The sequence below is a fragment of the Ambystoma mexicanum genome, chromosome 1q, assembly GCF_040938575.1.
Source record: "Ambystoma mexicanum isolate Mex_15411 chromosome 1q, UKY_AmexF1_1, whole genome shotgun sequence".
Lineage (NCBI taxonomy): Eukaryota > Metazoa > Chordata > Amphibia > Caudata > Ambystomatidae > Ambystoma > Ambystoma mexicanum.
The window spans coordinates 21,190,054-21,209,891 of record NC_090922.1 but is presented as its reverse complement, the minus strand read 5'-3'; the positions used below and the strand labels follow the sequence as shown (position 1 = coordinate 21,209,891).

General features: G+C 47.2%; 1 protein-coding gene across 3 annotated transcripts in view; it reads left to right on the top strand.

Annotated features, from left to right (window-relative positions):
- PEA15 (proliferation and apoptosis adaptor protein 15) overlaps positions 1-19,838 on the top strand; it is a 645,553-nt gene that overhangs the window by 429,713 nt on the left and 196,002 nt on the right. For all 3 annotated transcript variants that reach the window (XM_069635435.1, XM_069635434.1, XM_069635436.1), the window contains one exon: positions 8,643-8,820. In XM_069635435.1, the coding sequence (XP_069491536.1) occupies positions 8,649-8,820 (172 nt within the window). In that variant the 5' untranslated portion in view covers positions 8,643-8,648. The remainder of the gene's footprint in view (positions 1-8,642; positions 8,821-19,838) is intronic.

Sequence of the window (19,838 nt, the reverse complement as noted above, 5' to 3'; positions counted from 1 at the left end):
ACACAATGCTGGTGCATCAGAGAGGCATTTTTTGAAATAAGGATTGGATGTAACGGACCTCACCAGAGCGTGAGGCGCAGGGTTCAGGAGCATTGAAGAGCCGCCGCGTGGCATCGCAGGTCAGAGCATTGTCATAGCAACGTTGACGAATGGAAACAAACGATGGATGGAAATGAGGGAGATTTCGGTGTTGCAGCAGTGCGCCGCCAACTTGGACATTATAACATGAGGCACTGTACAAAACAGTTAAAAAATGTGCTGCTCACCATACCGTATGAACGAGGATTTCATGGAAACAGTAGCTGCAGGATGCAATGCACGTAAAGTTAGAGGAGGGGACCTTATGGCGAGCTGCCATATTTGTTTCAACAAACGAGTTTCACGGTTGTCATAGCAACAAATACAAACAAAGCAGTGTACGTAAACGAAAATGGTTTTCATTGCTGAGTCACAATGTAACCCAATGAATGCTACGCAAGTGGACAAACCCCATTATGAAAATAAAATAAAGAAAAGGTTACAAGTTGAATATATAAGATTGCTGTAGTGTTCATATGACATGTGGAGGAGGAGATATGACATGTGGAAAATGTAGTGGAAAGTCTGCAGTGGGAATGCGATACAAGCCAAGCATGAACTGCATGAGTGAAGATAAAATGCAAACAGAACTGGAAACAAGCAGTATCCTAGCACACTACATGTTGAAAAAGCACACTGGCTATGCTGTACCATAAAAGGATACCAAGTAAAAGGGATGCCAAGGTGAAAGTGTACTGGCTGGGCATATTGTCAGTGGAAGCACAATGAAAGACAGACACATGCACATGCACTGTTCGTAGAAGAGGACTACCATTGTCTAGCCGTGCACGGGTTCAAGTAATAGAGATCTGGGAAGTTGTGCTTTGTTGGTTGAATGTCATGGCATGGTATTAACTTTACACGGCAATGTGCATGGTGATGAAGGAACCTTCATAAGAGAATAACAGAGAAGAGATCCAAGGACACAGGAATGTGAGAGGCCAGACTGTGATGGAGTATTCTATTTGCAGCACAGCACAACCCGTGTATTGTCGAACAGACTTTTAGTGAACAGAAGTAGACTGTGAACTGTGGACACATTGAACAGATGTGTGTGATGAGCTCAGATGATAAGTAAGGGGGGATGTTGTAGCTGAATAGAATGTGGAATGTAGGCAAGGAAGCCTGGAGCATGGAATGTAGAATGTAGGGCTGGGGACAGCTGGAAGTCAGATAAGATGAGACATTAAAAGAAGTAAGACCTACTCCATGTCTCTGAGTCATTATTGGTATTATGGATTATTCATATGGAATTAGGGTCACAACACTGCCTACTTGCACTTAAAATGGTCTAATGTTGATTGTCCTTAATCTACGTAAATCCACCCATCTGTTGTCCTCAGTGATTGTTCCATTTATTCACCACTAAGGTCTGGTTATAATGTCACGTACACTACCCCCGCTGTAAGAAGCTTGCTGCTTTCTGTAAAATCTGATTTCTTATCTATTGTACATTCTTTTGTGATCAAAAGTGTATTGATTCTCCCCGTATTTAATGTATAAATAGTAAAAATGCTCCAAAGAGGGCGAAACCCCATGTTTTGTTTTTTGGCGGGTGAGAGTCCATTGAGGTCTTGCCTTGAGTTTTCACTGAGTACAGGGCATGTTATACCCAGTGAAGGAATTGGCCCAAAACGGAAAATGAATGCACACAATGTGAAATCTGACACCATGTCACCTCACTTGGGATGTTCCCAACACACACATCATGTGGTTGATTAATGACACTCTGTTAAAATTAATGACAATGGCTAAAATACTCCACACTGGGCTCTCATACTCATCATGCACTGTGCAAGATTGACATTAAACAAATTCATCCATTACCATGTACCCAAAAACCATGTTGGTAGCCTTGAAAAGACCTGTAAGGTCGAAACACGTGTCGGCACCACTTGATACTCCCATTTACTGAGGAATTCAATTGAATAAAATCAAAAAACGAAATCATGACCTTTGTGGACCGCAATTCTTTATGCACCTGAGCAGAAAAAAGGAAAGAGGAAACCTATGTATACAAATCAGCACACCCTCCGAACGAGTAGAAACTAAAAACCAACTCCTCTTGGCCCAAAACAAGGTTGAACCACTCTGCGCCATATAATTGTCGTTCCTGGGGCGCTGTTCTTTGGAGACAAAGCTCTCTGCCTCGGACTGCATTTTATCCTGTCCACTGTGAGGAAGGCTCCTGCTATGCAGCAATATGCAATTAATTTACAAGCTGCATTGAAGTCCTCTTTTGCTCACCAAAACAGCGCACGCTTGAATGGCGAAATGGTCCAAAGGTGTGTCTATGGCTCGTACTTTGCAAACATTTTACTGTTCGGGTCAGTATTGTGACAGATGAAATGAGTACCACTACCACACCCAGTGTTGCATTACACGCTCATCGGGATTGCATGCTTGAATTACTATAACACACACATTTGTCAAATCTGTGGTCTCTTACGCTCACAAAATGCACTTGATTTTATTCAAAGCAGTCAGCGTCTGAATTCAGGGCATCCCACATTATTCTAGACCTAGCTCCGCCCTCAGACCCTCCCAAATCACTCAGAGTATACTGCACACACCATCCATGAAGCGGGAAAGGGAGAACCAAGGGGATTTGAGGGGGATGGATGAGAGAGGGGAGGTCCCACACTACATTTTGCCAATTTCCAGCAATGGTTACACCCACCAAATGTGACTTGAGAAGTATGGGTGGGTGGGTGTGTGAGAGGGGGGAGGTTGGCATGATTAACTAAACACTGGCAGCAGGAGAAGTGCAAGAAATATACCCATTGGAGATGGTTATTAACATCAGTTGATTTTCTTCATTTATTTTAGGAGCCCTCCCACCATGTCACGCGAGGTGTGGTTTATGCATTTTTACTATCCCTCTTGGCCAACTTGGGTAGATAGTGTGGTGGGTTGATGTGCCTGCTGCTGAGATCTGTGTGACATTTCCAGGTGAACGTGCTGAATGCCGGCTAACTTGCCTCAATATGTCATCTTTCCGAGATTGATGAGGTGAGTAGGGCAGCGCTGGGCAATGGTGACTCCTGCTGCCATAGAGCTAAAGTGTTCTTGCGCATGGGAAGAATCATTTGAGAAAAAGGTAGTTTTATTATTAAGCTCTGTATGTCATGGGCATATCTCATGGTTAAGTGCTCGCCTCTGACACGGGGCACTTTTCAAGTTCGAATCCCTGCAATGGCCCCTCAGCCACTGACCCTTCGAAGTCTATCAACTGAGTAGCATTCATTTGGTTAATAATGTTTATTTATTATTCTTTCGATAATGCAACACCGCATATGCATGGGGTCACGTGAAGTCGCCTCATTTAATGTATTATACTTTTAATTAGTTGGACTGATGATTAGCAAAACAATAGATTTAAAATAAATATGATCAAACTAAGTTAACCCTATCTGTTCCATGTGGTTTATGGCTTATTAGTGGTGCTTAGCTTATTTAGGGCGGGCCTGGTACTTAATAGGAGGCAACAACACATTATAAACAGTGTTCTCCTTTGCTATGAAGCTAGACTTTAGGGCTTCGATGGCACACGCAACTGGAGTGGCAAAAAGGCTTCAGTTATTGGTTTTCTCCAATGCAGTAGCACGCGTGTTTGGCGTGATTGCTGTTCAGTTCACTCAGCATGTGGAAGACGCACATGTACATTTTCTTTACCATAATTGCGATCCTATTTGTAAGAGTAATATAATTAACTAGCAGAAGTGCACGTTCTCCGAACGGGTTCTGTAGACAGACATGATGACAATGATCCTGTAGGTCGCGGTTCCTATTCGCTTATCGCTTGATGTGCTTTGCACCTTGAAGAAAACTGCACTGAGAATGGGCATGTGTAGCTGACTGACATACCCCGGAGCAGAGAAGTTGGGGGGAGGCGAGAGTTGGCGTGCTGCTTCATACTGGGACCTTCTGTTCTCTCTCCCCATCTGTCGCCTCACGCTGGCATAGTGCACTTCATTGCGGTGCAAATATCTTGGAAACCGTTCATTATAGGGCCTGGACCTCGAGTTTTGTTCCTCGCGTCCAGACCGGTCCTACTACGACCACATTGATGTTGTGCTGATTTCAGGCAACCTTCTCATGTGTGAAGGGGCTGAAATCCAGGGAAAGGGATAGGATGTCAAATGCCATGTAGCCAGTAATGTTCGGAATGTCCTAACAGGTATGTATGCAAAATCTGGTTCAGATTGGTGCAACAGTGTGAAATTATATAAGGAACAACGCTTCGCCAAGCCACAAACCCACACAAATGTTTGACTTGTGCTAAAATCCGAGGAACGGGGTGGGGTATCCAAATGTCATGTAGCCATTAATGTCCGGAGAGTTCTAACAGGTAACTATGCAAAATTTGGTGCAGATTGGTGGAACGGTGTGGAATTGTATAAGTAACAACGGTTCACAAAGCCACAAACACACAAACACATTTTGACTTGTGCTGAAATCCAGGGCTGCGGTGTCCAAATGGCATGTAGCTAGTAATGCCTGGAGGGTCCTAATAGGTAACTATGCCTAATTTGGTGCTAATTGGTGAAACGCGGAACGTGACACCGAAGTGATCGTCAACGCCAGTCCCGTGGGGCTCAGAACCATCCTCACTCAAAAAGAACCGGCAACGCCGTCGTACATCTTCATTGTGGCCTACGCCAGCGGGAGCCTCACCACCACAGAACAAGCGTACTCCCAAGCAGAAAAAGAAAGCCTGGCGGTTGTGTGGGCCTGCAAATACTTTCATTTATTCCTGTATGGCAAAGAGTTTACAGTCATTAAAGACCATCCAGCCCTCCTGACAATTTACGGGGACCCAAAGGGAAGGATGCCTCCCAGAGTCATAAGGTGGGGGCTGCGCCTCCAGGACTAAAAGTTCGTCATCAAACATCACCCAGGCAAGGAGGACAATCTGGTGGACTACTTATCCCACCACCCCACGGGACCGGCAAGCACACAGCCATCCATTGCAGATGCCTAAATCAAATATGTGGTCCATCACATGCAACCACTCCTCGTGGGGTGGTCGGAGCTCATCACCCAGTCGGAGCAGGACCCGGCCCTTCGAGTCGTCAGACATTGCATACAGTCAGATAGAAGAGGGCACATGAAACAACAGGCAAGACAGGAACCCGGGTCAGTGCAAGATGATGTCCGATGGATAGACCAGGTCAAGGACGAGCTCTCGATCATGGACAAGCACGTCATACTAAAGGGTTGCAAGGTGGTAATCCCTGAGTTGCTATGGGAGAAGACGGTCCGGCTGGTGCACAAAGGACACCGGGGGGTGGTTGCAACGAAGCGATTACTAAGACAAAAGGTGTGGTTTCCAAGGTCAGACGCCTTGGTGGAGGAGCTGGTAGGAGGATGCTCGACGTGCGCACAAGTGGCCCCGCCACCACACCCGAATCCACTGCAAATGTCCCCTCGCCCGGAACATGTGTGGGATGAACTGGCAGTAGACTGTTTTGGCCCTCTTCCTAACGGTACATATGTCCTGGTACTAATCGATGAACACTTGCGCTTCCCAGAAACACAAGTTGTTGACAGCACGGCCACTACGAGCACCATCCCATCGCTCGATCGCATGCTGTCTGCATACGGAGTCCCGAGAGTGATAAAGTTAGATAACGGCCCACCTTTCACCAGCCAGGATTTCCAGAACTTTGCAAGATACATGGGTTTTCACCATAGAAAAATAACCCCACGTTGGCCACAAGCCAACAGCATTGTCGAAAGGTTCATGACCAACATTAAACGGATTCTCCAAATAGCCACCATCCTCAACAAACCATTCAAACAAGCCCTCTACCAGCTATTGAGGGAATATTGACACACCCCTCACAGCACCACAGGAGTGTGCCCGGCCGACCTAATGTTTAGGAGCCCCATCAAGACCAGACTACCGGAAGACCCGAGTCTGCTACCCTGAACCATGCTAGAACAACAAGCAAGAGACAAGGACACAGATGAGAAGAGAAAAATGAAGGACACAGCTAACACTAGGAGGTGAGCTTATGAATCAGCCCTGGAACCAGGGGATCAAGTGCCAATACACCAACCGAAAGGCCGAAAGGAAGATGCCACGTTTGCACAGGACCCCCTAACCGTGACACAAAGGAAAGGCACCATGATCATGGCTCAAAGAGAAGGCCACTCTTCCGTGATACATAACATATCATACTTCAAGAAAGCAGCGGCCCTGCCTGAGATGGCCTGGGAAAGAGACAACAACAGTAGTGAAGAGAGATGGCATGATAAACCATATCAGGGTGATGGAGAGGCATCAGAGGAAGAGGAGTGCGGGGCCCAGAAACCGCTGGCCCCTGTGATCCCTCACAGCTCCCGGAGGCTGCAGAGGAGCCGCATGAAACCTCACAGACTCATTGAGAAGATGGGGTAAAAGACAGAAGGGATACTGTACTTTAAAAAGGGGAGAGATGTCAGGTGTGCCACAAACACCCCAGGCAGTCTCTCCATATTATTATGTGGGAGGGCTGCCGTTGCGGCCAAATCCCTGAGGAAGTGACGTTGGGGTTAGGGAGGGGGGGAGGGAAATGGGCAGTTCATGTGCGGGTTGGAATAAAGATAGACGTGTTGCAGAGTCCTCGTGTCCCGCTTATCTGTGAGAGCGGATTGCGTGTGACTGATCCTTGCCCTGACTCAACAAGCAGCAAGAGGCAGATTCCAGAGGGTTGGATGGAAAGGCTTTTCTGTTGCTGAACGTTTAGAGAGAGACGTTTTGCAGCACTTGCACTTTCTCGCCGCCAATAGAAGAGTTGCAGAGTTTGGCTTGCCAGACATTTATCATCTTTGCACAAAATACCCTCCCACACCAACGTGCATCTGCAGCCACCAGGCTAAGCACCCCTCCGTCTCCATAGCTTCCTACTCACCTCGAGCCATCTACTTCACGGGGTGGTACAAGTTAAGATTGTAATGATAAATTACATGGATGTGTTTATTGAATGCAGATTTCATGTGGCAATATTACGTTAATGAATTGCACCGTTAGCCGTTGTCAGTCATTTGTGTGTATTTGCATTTTATATTTAAGTGTGAAGTCCATGTGCGCTCACATTGATAACTTATTTAAATGTAAACAATCAGAAACAAACCCAATTGAGCAAACGTGAACCAATTCAATTAACGATCACATGTAATATCGTGCTGTATAATTTGGCACCACAGGTGCAATAATGCAAAAATGCGATCCAGCACACAATTCTCAATTGTTACCACCATGAGCAGTTTATGTAATCTGACAGTGCATTGCAATAATTGTTCCAGTGCAAGGCCCTTTCAAACAGGTACCAACATTTGCTGCACTGACATTTGCCCAGATGAGTGGAAAGGGTGATCTGGCCACTGATCAGCCAGTGCAAATGTTGCACTAACCAACGAGTTTGAAAGCGATAAAGTCCCTGTCCTGCGGCAACATTACATTTTTTGTAAAGTGAATACAATTTCCCTATAGGAAGGAACTGCGGATCGAATTAGCGTGTCTGCTCTTGAAACCCAGATCCTAAAGGACCACCAGTTTTCGCTGTCTGTCCTTTCTTCATAATTGTTTTAGTTTGTATCACTTTTTGTCTTCTACTCCTGCCGAGTGTCTGGTGACTCCATTCACTGCCATTAAATACTTAATGATGCAGCCAAGAAGTCCCTCCCAGTGCAGGATTATGAATCGAATTGTTCTTTTTTATAACAGGTTTAATACCAGGGCGTGGTTTCTGAGCACGGGATCGTGATTCAAACCTGTGTTGCGCTGCATTGTCTTGCTTCCAAGACAAACGCGTTGCCCCTGAGCTATCCTAGCTCCCTATCGTGGTATACTTTCTAGTTTTTGTAGTAGGCCAGCACTCCCACATTCTGTAATACACGTAGCTCTCAAAGTATGTAGCAAGAAATATGAATTTGCACTGGTACTATGTGGGCATATTAAGCTTTCCAGATAAAGAGTTCCCATTTGTTTACCACCCTGCTTGACTTCCCCCCCCACCACCCTCTCCCAGTTCTTCCACTGTAATCTTTGCTGCAACATTAAACTGGATTGCCTTCAAATTGGTAACGGCAGAGTCGTCTTTGCAACACCCTAGATCATCCCTTTATTTTGCAACGGTAAAGAAATCGCCTTTGGGACCTATAGCACTTAGGACCATTTAATACCAGAACCTGGTCCATAATTATTTTTGAGGTCCAAAGGTGAAGGAATCGCTAAGTGTCATCAAACTAGTCAATCTTCCATGCTGTATTAGGACTGTTCAAGGGAGATCTCCCCATGTACTCATGGGGAGATTGTGCAAGATGATACCTGAATCACTGCAGGCACTAACCCTACCTCTATGTTCCTAGTCATCTTATGGGCTAATTGCACTATTGACTTGTTTGGCTTCCGTTCCTATTCCAAGAATTCCAATGACAGCAGAGAAAGGATTCTTTTAAAAGGACTAGTGATCTGATAAGTCTGACCTCTTTCAATATGCAGTTAAATGAGGATGTTGGGTGCTTGCCAATGCCACCTGGCTTTAACACAGTGCTTGTTGTCCTTCTGTCTCCAGGCAAAGATGGCAGAGTACAGCGCGTTGCTGCTGGAGTTGGCCGAAAACATAACCAATGAAGATCTCGACCAGTTAAAGTCTGCATGCAAGGAGGACATTCCCAGCGAGAAGAGTGATGAAATGACCACATGCAAAGACTGGTTCAGCTTCTTGGAGAAGCACGACAAGTTGGCTAAAGGTAGAGGGATGGAGTGGGAGGATAATGAAAGTGCAATGCTAAGCAAATACGTGTGAGCACTGAAATGGGGTGGAGAAAGGACTGGAGAATGAGTATTTACCATGGACAATCCGTTATGGGATTTAGGAGAAGGTGAGCAGGGGTCATGCTAACTGTTGAGAGAAGAGGAAGTATGTACAAAACAGGTACAATTGACACCATAAGGGACCAATGAAGAGAAATGATGAAGTACAGAATAGGGGTAATATAAAAGCTGACCAGGAGAAAGCGGTGCACAAGGCAAACAACGAGGAGGGGAGGTGGGCAATAGGAAGAGGAGGAAAACCCAGAACGCCAGATGAAAGAAATTAGTTAAACCAGGAGGAGGATGAAGGGCATGTCGGCATTGCAACACTAGTAAAACTGGGTTAGTGAAAGGGAAATGAGTGAAGGTTGTTTTGAGTCATAATATGTATTGCATTTTCATTCGGCATGTAAAAGCTTAACAACCAAACAATTTTTATAAAGAGAGAAGGCGTGCCTTACGTAGCATAGCCGCACAGGCGTCCTGGGGAGGGGAGGAGTGTTAAGTGGGGAAAACGCCTTCCCTAATTGCTGCTTTGAACCCCCTCCTCCCCCCCGCCCCCAGCCAATTGGTGCTCTGCCTCCATCGCACATGAAGGACACTTTTATACATTCTTGAAATTGCTCCTGATCGCCCGCTTTTACAGTCTTTGTTCGCTCAGCATGTCCATTTCTCTGGCCTAAGGGAGACAGTCAGCAAACAAGTAAAGGGCCATGAATATCACTGGTGTAGAGGCCACCATAGGCATCCCTAGAGAGGGGCAAAGGGGAACAATTGCCCTCCCCATTGGCTGCTTTGCCACCGCTAATTGGTGGCCTCTTACCCTCCTCTCCCTCCACCCGGCAAATAACTCTTTCCAGGAGCCTTCAAGGTGCTCCTTTGCCCAGCCATCATTCATGCGTTTGCAAGCTATTTTCTTAGCGTGTTCGTTCTTATGCCCTGAAAAGGGACACCACCGGTAACAATGGGCCACAAATATACTGGGGTGAGGGCCATCACTGTTAAAAGCAGACTACATACCTGCTAGGCACATTATTTTTTAACAAAGGTGCAGATTACACTTATCTAGAAAAAAACAAAAGACATTTCCAAACTGAAACATGCTTCTTAAACTTACATTCCCAGTTATCTTCAAATGTGTTTATTTTTTTGTCAGACTGTGTGAGGAATCCTGCAGAGTCCTCACAGAATCTCAGCCTAAAGTCTCCTCCCAGGCGACCAAGAGGAGGCAGCTGCTACCTGATCCTGACCCTGGCGGTGGTATTAGCCAGGTGGATCTTCTGGGAGGACAAAGCCACCAAGGGGACATGATGACTCTGTTAGGAGCGACGCAGTATTCATCCTCTTCGGACGGTGATATTTCCCTAATACTGGAATACCTAATGGCATGTTTTCAGAGTAAGGATTCCCTTTCCAAAACTAACCTTATGGTCAACCTGGGCATGATATATGTAAGGATCAGCAAATCACTACCATTACTTCTGATAGTTATGATTCCCCCTTCGGTTTGAATTATAAAATCAAGAATCCACCATTACTTCCTTTAAAACCCTCCCCTAAAGGTCTAGTCTATAAAGCCTTTGAGCAGAGTAAATTAAATGAGGTTAAAATGACTCAGAACATTAGAGACTTCAAGTCCCATAATGCTCTTTGTACTGGGACAAGGAAAAGGGGCTCAGAGGTGCAGAACTGTAGTGTGCAATCCAGTGGTTTTAATGACCCACACCTGAGCGGGACTTTTAAATATTTACGGCCCCTTCCGGTGCAGGCCATTTGCAGTAGACGGCAGCAGAAGAAGCCGGAGCCGCCGCTGTGTTTGCAGCGGGACACAGTGCTGAGGGAGTGATAGAAGGTGGGACCCTGAAGTGCAGAGGACGCACAGCAGGAAGCGGGGCTGTTATTGGCTGTCCCGTAGGAGGAAGAAACTCTCCTGCTCTGGTGTCCTACTCCAGTGGTTGCCGTTTATCGGAGTGTGCGAGAAGCAAAACAGGCTCCCTTTCTTCATTGCGCATTGCGCGTGCCACAGGAGTGTGATCGGAGCTGTCAGACGCCTAGGGCCAAGGGCACAACGTGAGAAGAAGAGGTTAAGGCAGCAGCAGATCAAATGAATGCGCAGGGAAAGACCAGTGAGTTGGCCTTCATTAGGTGACCCTGCAACGCTCTCCAATAGACCGCTGGCTGCCAGCAATTCTTTTGAATACCAAACTAATGAATTGAAGCATTTTTGGCACAACACTCATATTGAGAGAAAGTGAAAGGAGAAAGATTTTAACCATCATTGCCAAAGTATAGAGCAGGCAATATTTGAACAAGATTGTAATCATCATTGCCAAATCAAAGGAAGGCCATTATAAATAAAAGAGGATATTGTTTCCCTAATAGTCTACAAAGACGTAGATTTCCTGAAAGGAAAGATGAAAACCAGCATTGCCTAAATCAAAGAAGGTCAATTATATGTAGAAGGGGAAACAGCTTTCCTAAAGAGAGAAACGTGAACAAGTGACATTACCAGCAGTTAGCTGGTGCAATAGTAGGAACCCAAGGGTGGCAGGAGAGAAGCCCTGCTTGTAGAAATTACAAAAGGGGGAGAGGAGCATAACAAATCAGTGGAAGAAACAGCATCAATGTGTATTGCACCTTTATGGAAGAAGTTGTGAGTCCTAAGGTGGGTGAACGTTAAACACTTTTCTAAAGTTTGAAGCAAGCCTCACCACAGAATACTTGAAGTAGTGGTAAGAGTTTTATTCTGGCAGCGGAGTTTACCAGGAAAGGGACTAATAGTCCTTGCAGGTTACTGGACCAGGAAGAATACATTGAAGTACTACATTGTGGTGGAAGATTGTGGTGGAAAGAACGTGGCAAGCCCACTAATGTGTTATGATGAACTATGGTAAAACCATCCTGACAAAACATAATTGTTTATGAAGAAGAAATGTAAATATAGTAGTTCTTCAAAGATGAGAAGTTGTATTGAATATTGACATGAAGTGTGAAGACAAAGTCTTTTTGGTTTATCATATTTAACAATTAATCAATCCAAGTGCCAAGAGAAATACTTTTTGGAGTGAAAGGAACTTTGTGTTGTGTTTTGGAACAGATCTGGGTTATTGAGAAGAACTTTCTTGATTTGAACTTTGGTTTGGAAAATCCTGAATTAATCCTGGGAAACGGGATCTGACCCCTGGTTACAGGGATAGAAAGTTTATGTTTGAATATAACTGGTATTTTGTTGAGTTTTAAACGGCCACATGATACCTGTATCCTTTTGTTGTATGTATCAGTGTGAGATGCCTGGAAACACTTGTGTATAGGCGCCATACAAATGTCCAATAAATAAATAGGGACAGACTTTTCATATTAAAGTGCTTTCCTTTAGTCTTAGTTTGACAGGCAGGGAAATCCTTGTTGGGTTTGGGAAGGCGACATGTTTATCACACCCTGATTATTTAATAAAACGGCTACTTGTAAAACAACTTTACCTACTTGTTCGCCTTGCATTTCTGACCCTTCACAACTGTCACACAAATACCCTGTGATTCCTGTGCCCCTTCCTTTGTGTTTTATCACAGGATATATTCCTAAAGCGATTATATGCTTGTGAAACTGTTAGATCACAAATAAATGCTTCTATTGCAGTGACAGCAGTTATTGGAAAATCAAACGGTGCGCTCGTTGGTGCCAACTTGTGATTTTCACTATGGGGGCAGAAATTCTTCCACCCTTGCCCTGAATATAAAAACACAACCAGCCCAACCCACTACCTGGCTGAACACATTTTATAGCACTTGCTTTTTATCGGGAATTGCAAAAAGTCATAAGAGTTATAGCCAGTTTTAAATATATAACATCTTAGCAACAGTCACTCATCCTCTGAGCTACCCTCGTTGGGCATGTCTATAGATCCCTTACTGTATTCAAATCACTGCATTCCCAACAGTGGAGTTTGTGTACATGACTTCAAAGTCAACAGTATTTCATTTCCAGCCACAGTGACCCAGTGCATACATTCATTTACGATGTACCAGTAGCAGCGCCTCCATAATGGACGAGGAAGCGCCGACCCACGGGCACCCTCGCCCATAATGGAGGATCCAGCCCAGTGTAAAGGCTAAGCACTCCCTCAGCTAGTGAGGGAGTGTCCTCAGCTGCCTTGAACTTTCAAAGGGAAACACGGTATCAGTTTGACAGTTCAGTCCCTCAGCCGCGCATATCCAATGTGCTGTGCAAAGCCAGGGGTGTTCTGCTTCCCCAACCTCGCATGGCCCGTTGGAGATGCTGGCTGAGGAACTGCATGTCTGTATGTGCGAAGGAGCTGCTCCTGTACCCCCTCAAGCATACAAACGAGCAGGGCACTTCGTGATCAGCACTCCCTCACTTGTGCGCATGTGCACGAACCAGAAAGAGCTCTTTGCTTCCTTCTTCCTGTTTGTGCTACGCAGGAGCTGGAGCAGGGGTAGGAAACATCAGAAGGTATGTTAATTTAAATTTGTGTGCATGTGTGTATGTGAATGAGCAAGTGCATGCTGCATGTGAAGGTTGTGTGAATGTGTGTGTGCATGTGTTTGTACTGGGCGGCGGAGATGATTTTGTCTGATGTTGCACAACCTCCAGTCCCCACCAGCCAATATTAGCGCCCCTTGCGAGGGTCTGTGAGGTGGGAGAGCAGGAGGCAGGCATGCTATTCTTTTACTGGGCATATTTGGTAGATTCATAGTAAAAAATACCATGCCTGCCCCTTGGGCCCCCGAGTGCTTCGAACGCACACATATTTTGTGTGTGCAAGGCACTGGGGGCTCCAGAGACAGGCAAGGCATTTCTTACTGGGCATCTATGATAAAGTAAGCATGATAATTATTTTTATGTAGCTAGACTGGCATTTTAACGCAGCTAGCCTATCCATTTTTTACTGTGGCATGACATTTTGCATTGGGCATGTTTGATAAAGCAATCATGATAAGTATTACCTGGCTAGATTGGCATTTTCATGCAGCCAGTTTGGACATGATTTGGTACTGTGGCATGCCATTTTTAATGGTATAGAACATTTTGGTGTGTTCTTACACGGTGATACTGCCATATTTTTGCAGAACAAGGATGGACATGTTTTCCTATAGTGTCATCATTACTGGCATTATGTGCTAAGCAAACATGAATGGGTGCTTGTATTGGAATACTGACATATATTGGTGCAGCCAGCATGGAAATGTATGGGCGCAGCAGGTGTGAAAATATTTGTTTTATGTTGTGGGCAAGGGCATCATCAAAGTGTGTTGGTGAAATTCTCCTCACACTGTTGGTGACTTGCATCTATTGGACTTGTTTCATGAGTTACCTTACAAAACCAATTGTAAAAACAATTGGCCATTTTACCGAATTTTGTTTTAAAAAGTGGTCTGCAAAATGCACCATTTTAAGCCATTATTTTAAAAATGGTATTGGGGCTGGGGCCCACATATCTTGATTGGTTCTGGCTCCCTTGCTACATTCCATCGGACTGGCATATTTGGGGGAAATATTTACACCCCTCCAATAAAAATAATTCCCCAGGCGCCACTGGCATGTACAGCCAGAAATAATTGAAAACTGTAAACAATTCTACTTGGGCAAAGTGGGATTCCTGCAACCATTGCTAAAGAACCAAGGGAGCAGTTGCCTTCTTTCCCACTGTACTCTGCGCTTTTATGTGACATTTCATCCATTAAACAGACTGTCCTTGACTATCGTTTGAAACTGAGGTACGAGTAATATCTCTTCTGCTACACTGACTCTTTTTGTCTGGCTATTCAAAACTGAGCTGGAAGTGATGTCTCTTGTGTTCAATATCACCTCTTTATACACGTTGTTTGAAGCTGTGCTGGTAGTGAGGTCTGCTTGAGTTATAATAATGCAGTCTCTTACTTAGTACAATGGCATTTTTGCAACTGTTGAACATGAGGTAACTTTTAACTTGATGCAAAACTTCTATTGATAGAATTAGCATGACTTGCATCTAGATAGAATTGTGGAGATTAGCATGACTGGCATCTAGATAGAATTTTGGAGATTAGCATGCGTCACCTCTAGATAGAATTTTGGAAATTAGCATGCGTCACATCTAGATAGAACTGTGAAGTTTAGCATGCACCACATCGAGATAGTGATGCCATTAACCAACCCTACTACAAATCTCACCCATCTGCATATACTTCTCATACTCAATTATTCCTCCCAGCACAACAAACCGCACCCACTTCACTACACCGCAACAGCAAAACAAACCACACACACAACAAAACATGACAGCAACCAACCAAAAAAACATACTCAAGCTCAACAAACGGTGTTAACCGTACTGATGCTGCCAACAGCAAATCACAGCTCTCGCTCTTCTCCCGCTCAGTCCTACTAACACACCCCCTTTCTCTTTCAGATCCACCAGGGCACCAGTGGACCACTCTGGTGTTGATAGTGCGCAGTACAAATATCCTTTAACATTAACATTAGCATTGTTACTGAATAAATATTCTTTAAAATGTAGAATGTGCATCACATCGGATCAAAAACCTCCCCCATGGCTACTACTCAGTCTGTCACAAAAGGAATGAATTGCCATTTGCAACTGTGGGCGGCTTTTTAATTGGTGCCCGAGACAGTTTTATGCCCCAGCCGACCCTGACAGCGGCCATTAACTCCCCTATATGTGTTGTTATTTTCGCTCTGTTGCCAAACTCCATTGACACATTTCTACATTGTCACTTCCTTCAGGCCACATCAATGTTGTGTGTGAGGGCAATCTTAAGATCATCTATACTGGACTCCACCAGGATCCGTACTGGTAGCCTCGCAATCCAGCCCTGGGGATGACCCAATGAATATGGAGACAAGGGCCCTCATTACGACCCTGGCGGAAAGCGACTGACCGGACCGCCACAGCGTAAATAGCGTTTCCGCCATAGCACGAAGGAGCAAAGAGCGGCCCATTCCGACCCATCGAGCACGAGCACCACGGCATGGCGGAAGTGCAAAGTCCGCGATGGCGGAAATGACCCCAAAACGGCCCACACCGCCGCCGCACGGCGCCCCAGGTGCAATACCGCCACCCCTCTTAGCGGTCACCGCAGTGTGCGCCTACCGGAAAGTACGGTGGCCGGAAATATACGGAAACGGAAGTCAAAACACGGGGCCGGAACGGGAAACATCCCGGCGTACACCTATAAATACACTAAAACCACACAACCACTAAAAACACTACCCTGAGACACACCCCACCCCGGCAACCACCCTAGTGAAACCAAGAAAAATGGGAAAAGTAGCGAAGAAAGCGTGCGACCGCAAGCGGCAGGTCCACTTCTCCCGCGAGGAACTCACCGTGCTAACAGAGACCCTCCAGGAGAATGCTGCCGTCGTCTTCAGCACGCAAATGACCAGGACGGCACTTGCAAACAAGAAGGCCATATGGGCTCTGGTGGCACAGCGTGTAAGTGCGGTGGGGACCGCACCCCGCACCCCACAGCAATGCCGCAAGCGATGGGACGACCTGCGGATACGCGTCCGCAGCATACTCTCTGCCAACCGCAACATTGCTACAGCCACCAGGGGAGGTCCAGAATCACCCATCAAGTTGACCCCCTGGGAAGAAATCTGTGCCTCCACCATCGGAATGGAGAGCATTGAGGGAGTCGGAGGGATGGAGAAAGGAGTGCAGACATCCGAAGATTCAGGTAGGTGGGCCAGATATAACAAGCCACACAGTCCATCCATGTGAAGTACCATGCGTCCACATAGTGCAACAGAAACACATGTCCAGGAGAACGTCCACACACATCGGCCTGATAGCGCACGTTAAAACCCACAATAAATACATAAATAATTAAAAACCCCTAATACACGCACTACACGTGCAGCAGGCACACCCAAACTGCAGGCTGCCAAACAACTGCACCCTCACTCCACACACAAATCAAAGCACCTCCAAGGCCCCGACCCAAATCACCCTCCGGTACCACCCCAAAGCATGTGATACAATGCCATTCCAATTCCCACAGACCCATCAATAACCCTCGCCCTCCTTTACTCCACCACAGGGTCCGATCCAAACGACGAGCCACAGGACACCCCCACCAGCACACCTGCAAAGAGGGCCAAGACCAACGGCCAGAGACCCTCCACCTCAGCTGCACGCATCAAGACACGGCAGCAGCACAGATCAGGTGGCAGCACAGAGGAGGGAACATCAACAGGCACCCCAGCAGCCAGCATGGCCACAACACCACCACCACAGGTCCCCCCAATGGATGCCACAGAAGGCACTGCCTCTGGTGGCAGCAGCACCATAGGTGACACCCCATTGATGGCAGCATGCTCGGACACAGAAGACGGGGATGTCGAGGTCAGATCCATCCATGACCTGCCACAATCCCCCTGTCTGTCCCATCCCGTACAACATGAGGATACCACGCAGGTGCAGCCACAAGACGACGACTGGCCATCCCCCACAAGCCCTGTGGCAAGGCAACATGAGGACAACAGCCCCTCTGTGACACCCCCGCAAATGGGCATGGCCCAGCAGAGGCTACAGTCCCTCGACAAGTTAATCGTACAACAGCAGCAAATGGCCACACTCCTCAAAGACCATGCCGATGAATGTGGGGGCACCAAGGCAGACATAGAAACATCAACAGAGACACTTAGGGCAGAAATGGAGAGAGGTACAGAGACGCTAAGGGCACAAATTGAGAGTAGCACCGAGAGCCTGAGAGTCCAAATGGAGAGTAGCACCGAGAGCCTGAGGGTCCAAATGGAGAGAAGCACCGAGAGCCTGAGGGGGGAACTGCATGCGACGTCCAAAGACGTATGTGCCGAACTTGCCGCAGTGCGCCGTGTGCTCACTGAGCTCTCGCAAACCCTTAGGGACATGCATGGACGTGAGCAGGCAGACACATCATCCGTTGCAAGTTCCGTCCAGGGCAGCCCCCAACGTAGATCAGGGAGGAACCTGCGCTCCACAGGCAGGGGTGCCCCTGATACCCGCAGAGGGGGCTTGCAATAGCGACAGGCCACTGACAATGAGCATCTTTGGACACTGGTGTTCGGGTGGGAGGTAGGAGGGTGGAGGGGGTGTGTTGGGCTCACTTGGGTGGCGGGTCGATAGGGTGTTCAACATGATATCACATATGCCATAAAAAGTGCACGATCACCCAATGAGATGTGTGGACATTGATCTTTGTGTACTAGGCCATCATAGGCGTACAGTCCATATTGTGCATGTCCCAGACACACGCAGGGCCACGAGTCCCGTGTCCATGTATCAGCCCCAAGGCGTGAGTGCTAGAAGCATACATCAATGAGATGCTGACGGATGTCACGGCCCTCCGGTGCCTCGCAGACTCCTTGAGGTGCTGCCACATCCCCACCCTCATCATGACCATCATCCGGTGCCTGCAGTTCAGCGTCAGGGGGCATGGGCACATTTCTACGTACGCACATGTTGTGGAGCATGACACATGCCATGACCATCTTTGCAACCTTCTCATGGCGGTACAGGAGTGCCCCGCCAGACCTGCTGAGGCAGCGGAAACGAGTCTTCAGTAGGCCGAATGCCTGTTCTATGACTACACGGGTACGTGAGTGGGCATGGTTGTAGTCCTCCTCATGCTGGTCCCGTGGGTTCCGGACTGGTGTGAGGAGCCATCTCTTCAGTGGATATCCAGCATCACCTGTATGTGGACGAGAAACGTAGGATGTGGAATGCCATTGAGACGTACGCACACCCCCCCCCCTTCCTGCCAGTACATTGCCAAATCACATACCCCACATCATCATGCATGCAATGAGACTCACCGAGTAGCCAGGATCTGTTCCCTGCGTGTCGCTCCATGTAGCGTGGTATGGTAGAGTTCCTCAAGACCATGGAATCATGGGTTGATCCAGGGAATCGGGCACAACAATGTGTAATGATCCTGTTGGAGTCACACACCATTTGTACATTCAGGGAATGAAATTGTTTTCGGTTGCGGTACTGGGCCTCCATGGCATGTGGGACGACCAATTCAACATGGGTGCAGTCGATGGCACCAATGCAACCCGGTATGCCGGCAAGTGCATGGAATCCCACTTTTGTGTTGGTTATTTCCTGCTCCGAGCGTGGTAGAGAGATGTAGTCGTCTGCGTGCTGCAGGAGGGCATCGAGCACTTGGAATAGTGTCCGTGAGAACAGTGGCTGAGAAATGCCATGCAACTGTCCGACTGTGTGCTGGTAGGTGCCAGTGGCCAGGAAGTGGAGTACAGACACCACCTTCAGTAGGGGTGGGATGGCGGTTGGGCTCTCTATCATGCTGACTAGGTCAGCCTGTGTCATGTCCACAATGGCGGCTATGGTGTCCCGGTCCAGACGGTAGAGGGTGTGGATCTGCTCATCAGTGAGGTTGAATGGATGTGCTCGGAGGCGTGGGATTGCGGGCTGCCTGCGTGGTGGTAGTGGCTGTGCTGCTGGGCCTTGCTGGCCCTGCCTTGGCCTCCTCCTCCTCCTCCTGCGTCTCCTCCGTGCGTCTGGTTGTAGTTGTTGTTCGTCTTCTTCTTGGAGTCGGAGCACTTGCAGTGCTATCAGGTCCCCCAGGGCCAACATCGCGAGTCCTGCCGGTAGCATTTCGCTGTGGTTGTGGGAGGAGACTGGCTGTGCAATTTATGTGTTTCCAGGCTGTATGGCCTCCACCTGTGGTGATTGATTCCACCTGTGCAAACTGCTCTCCCCTTTGGCCGAGCATGTCCCGCGCACAACGCTGCAAATCGGGTAATTGTATCTTGCTATTGCATTCATGTATTTGTACCCGATGTCCGTGTAAGATTGGTTGATATGTTCATTCTGCTGTGGTCCCATTGTTTCCCATACTGTCTGTGCAGTCGCGAACAGACTTGTGAAGGGTCAGTGGAACGTAGTACTCGAGTAACGGTGGGCCCTCATGCATCACTGTACTGA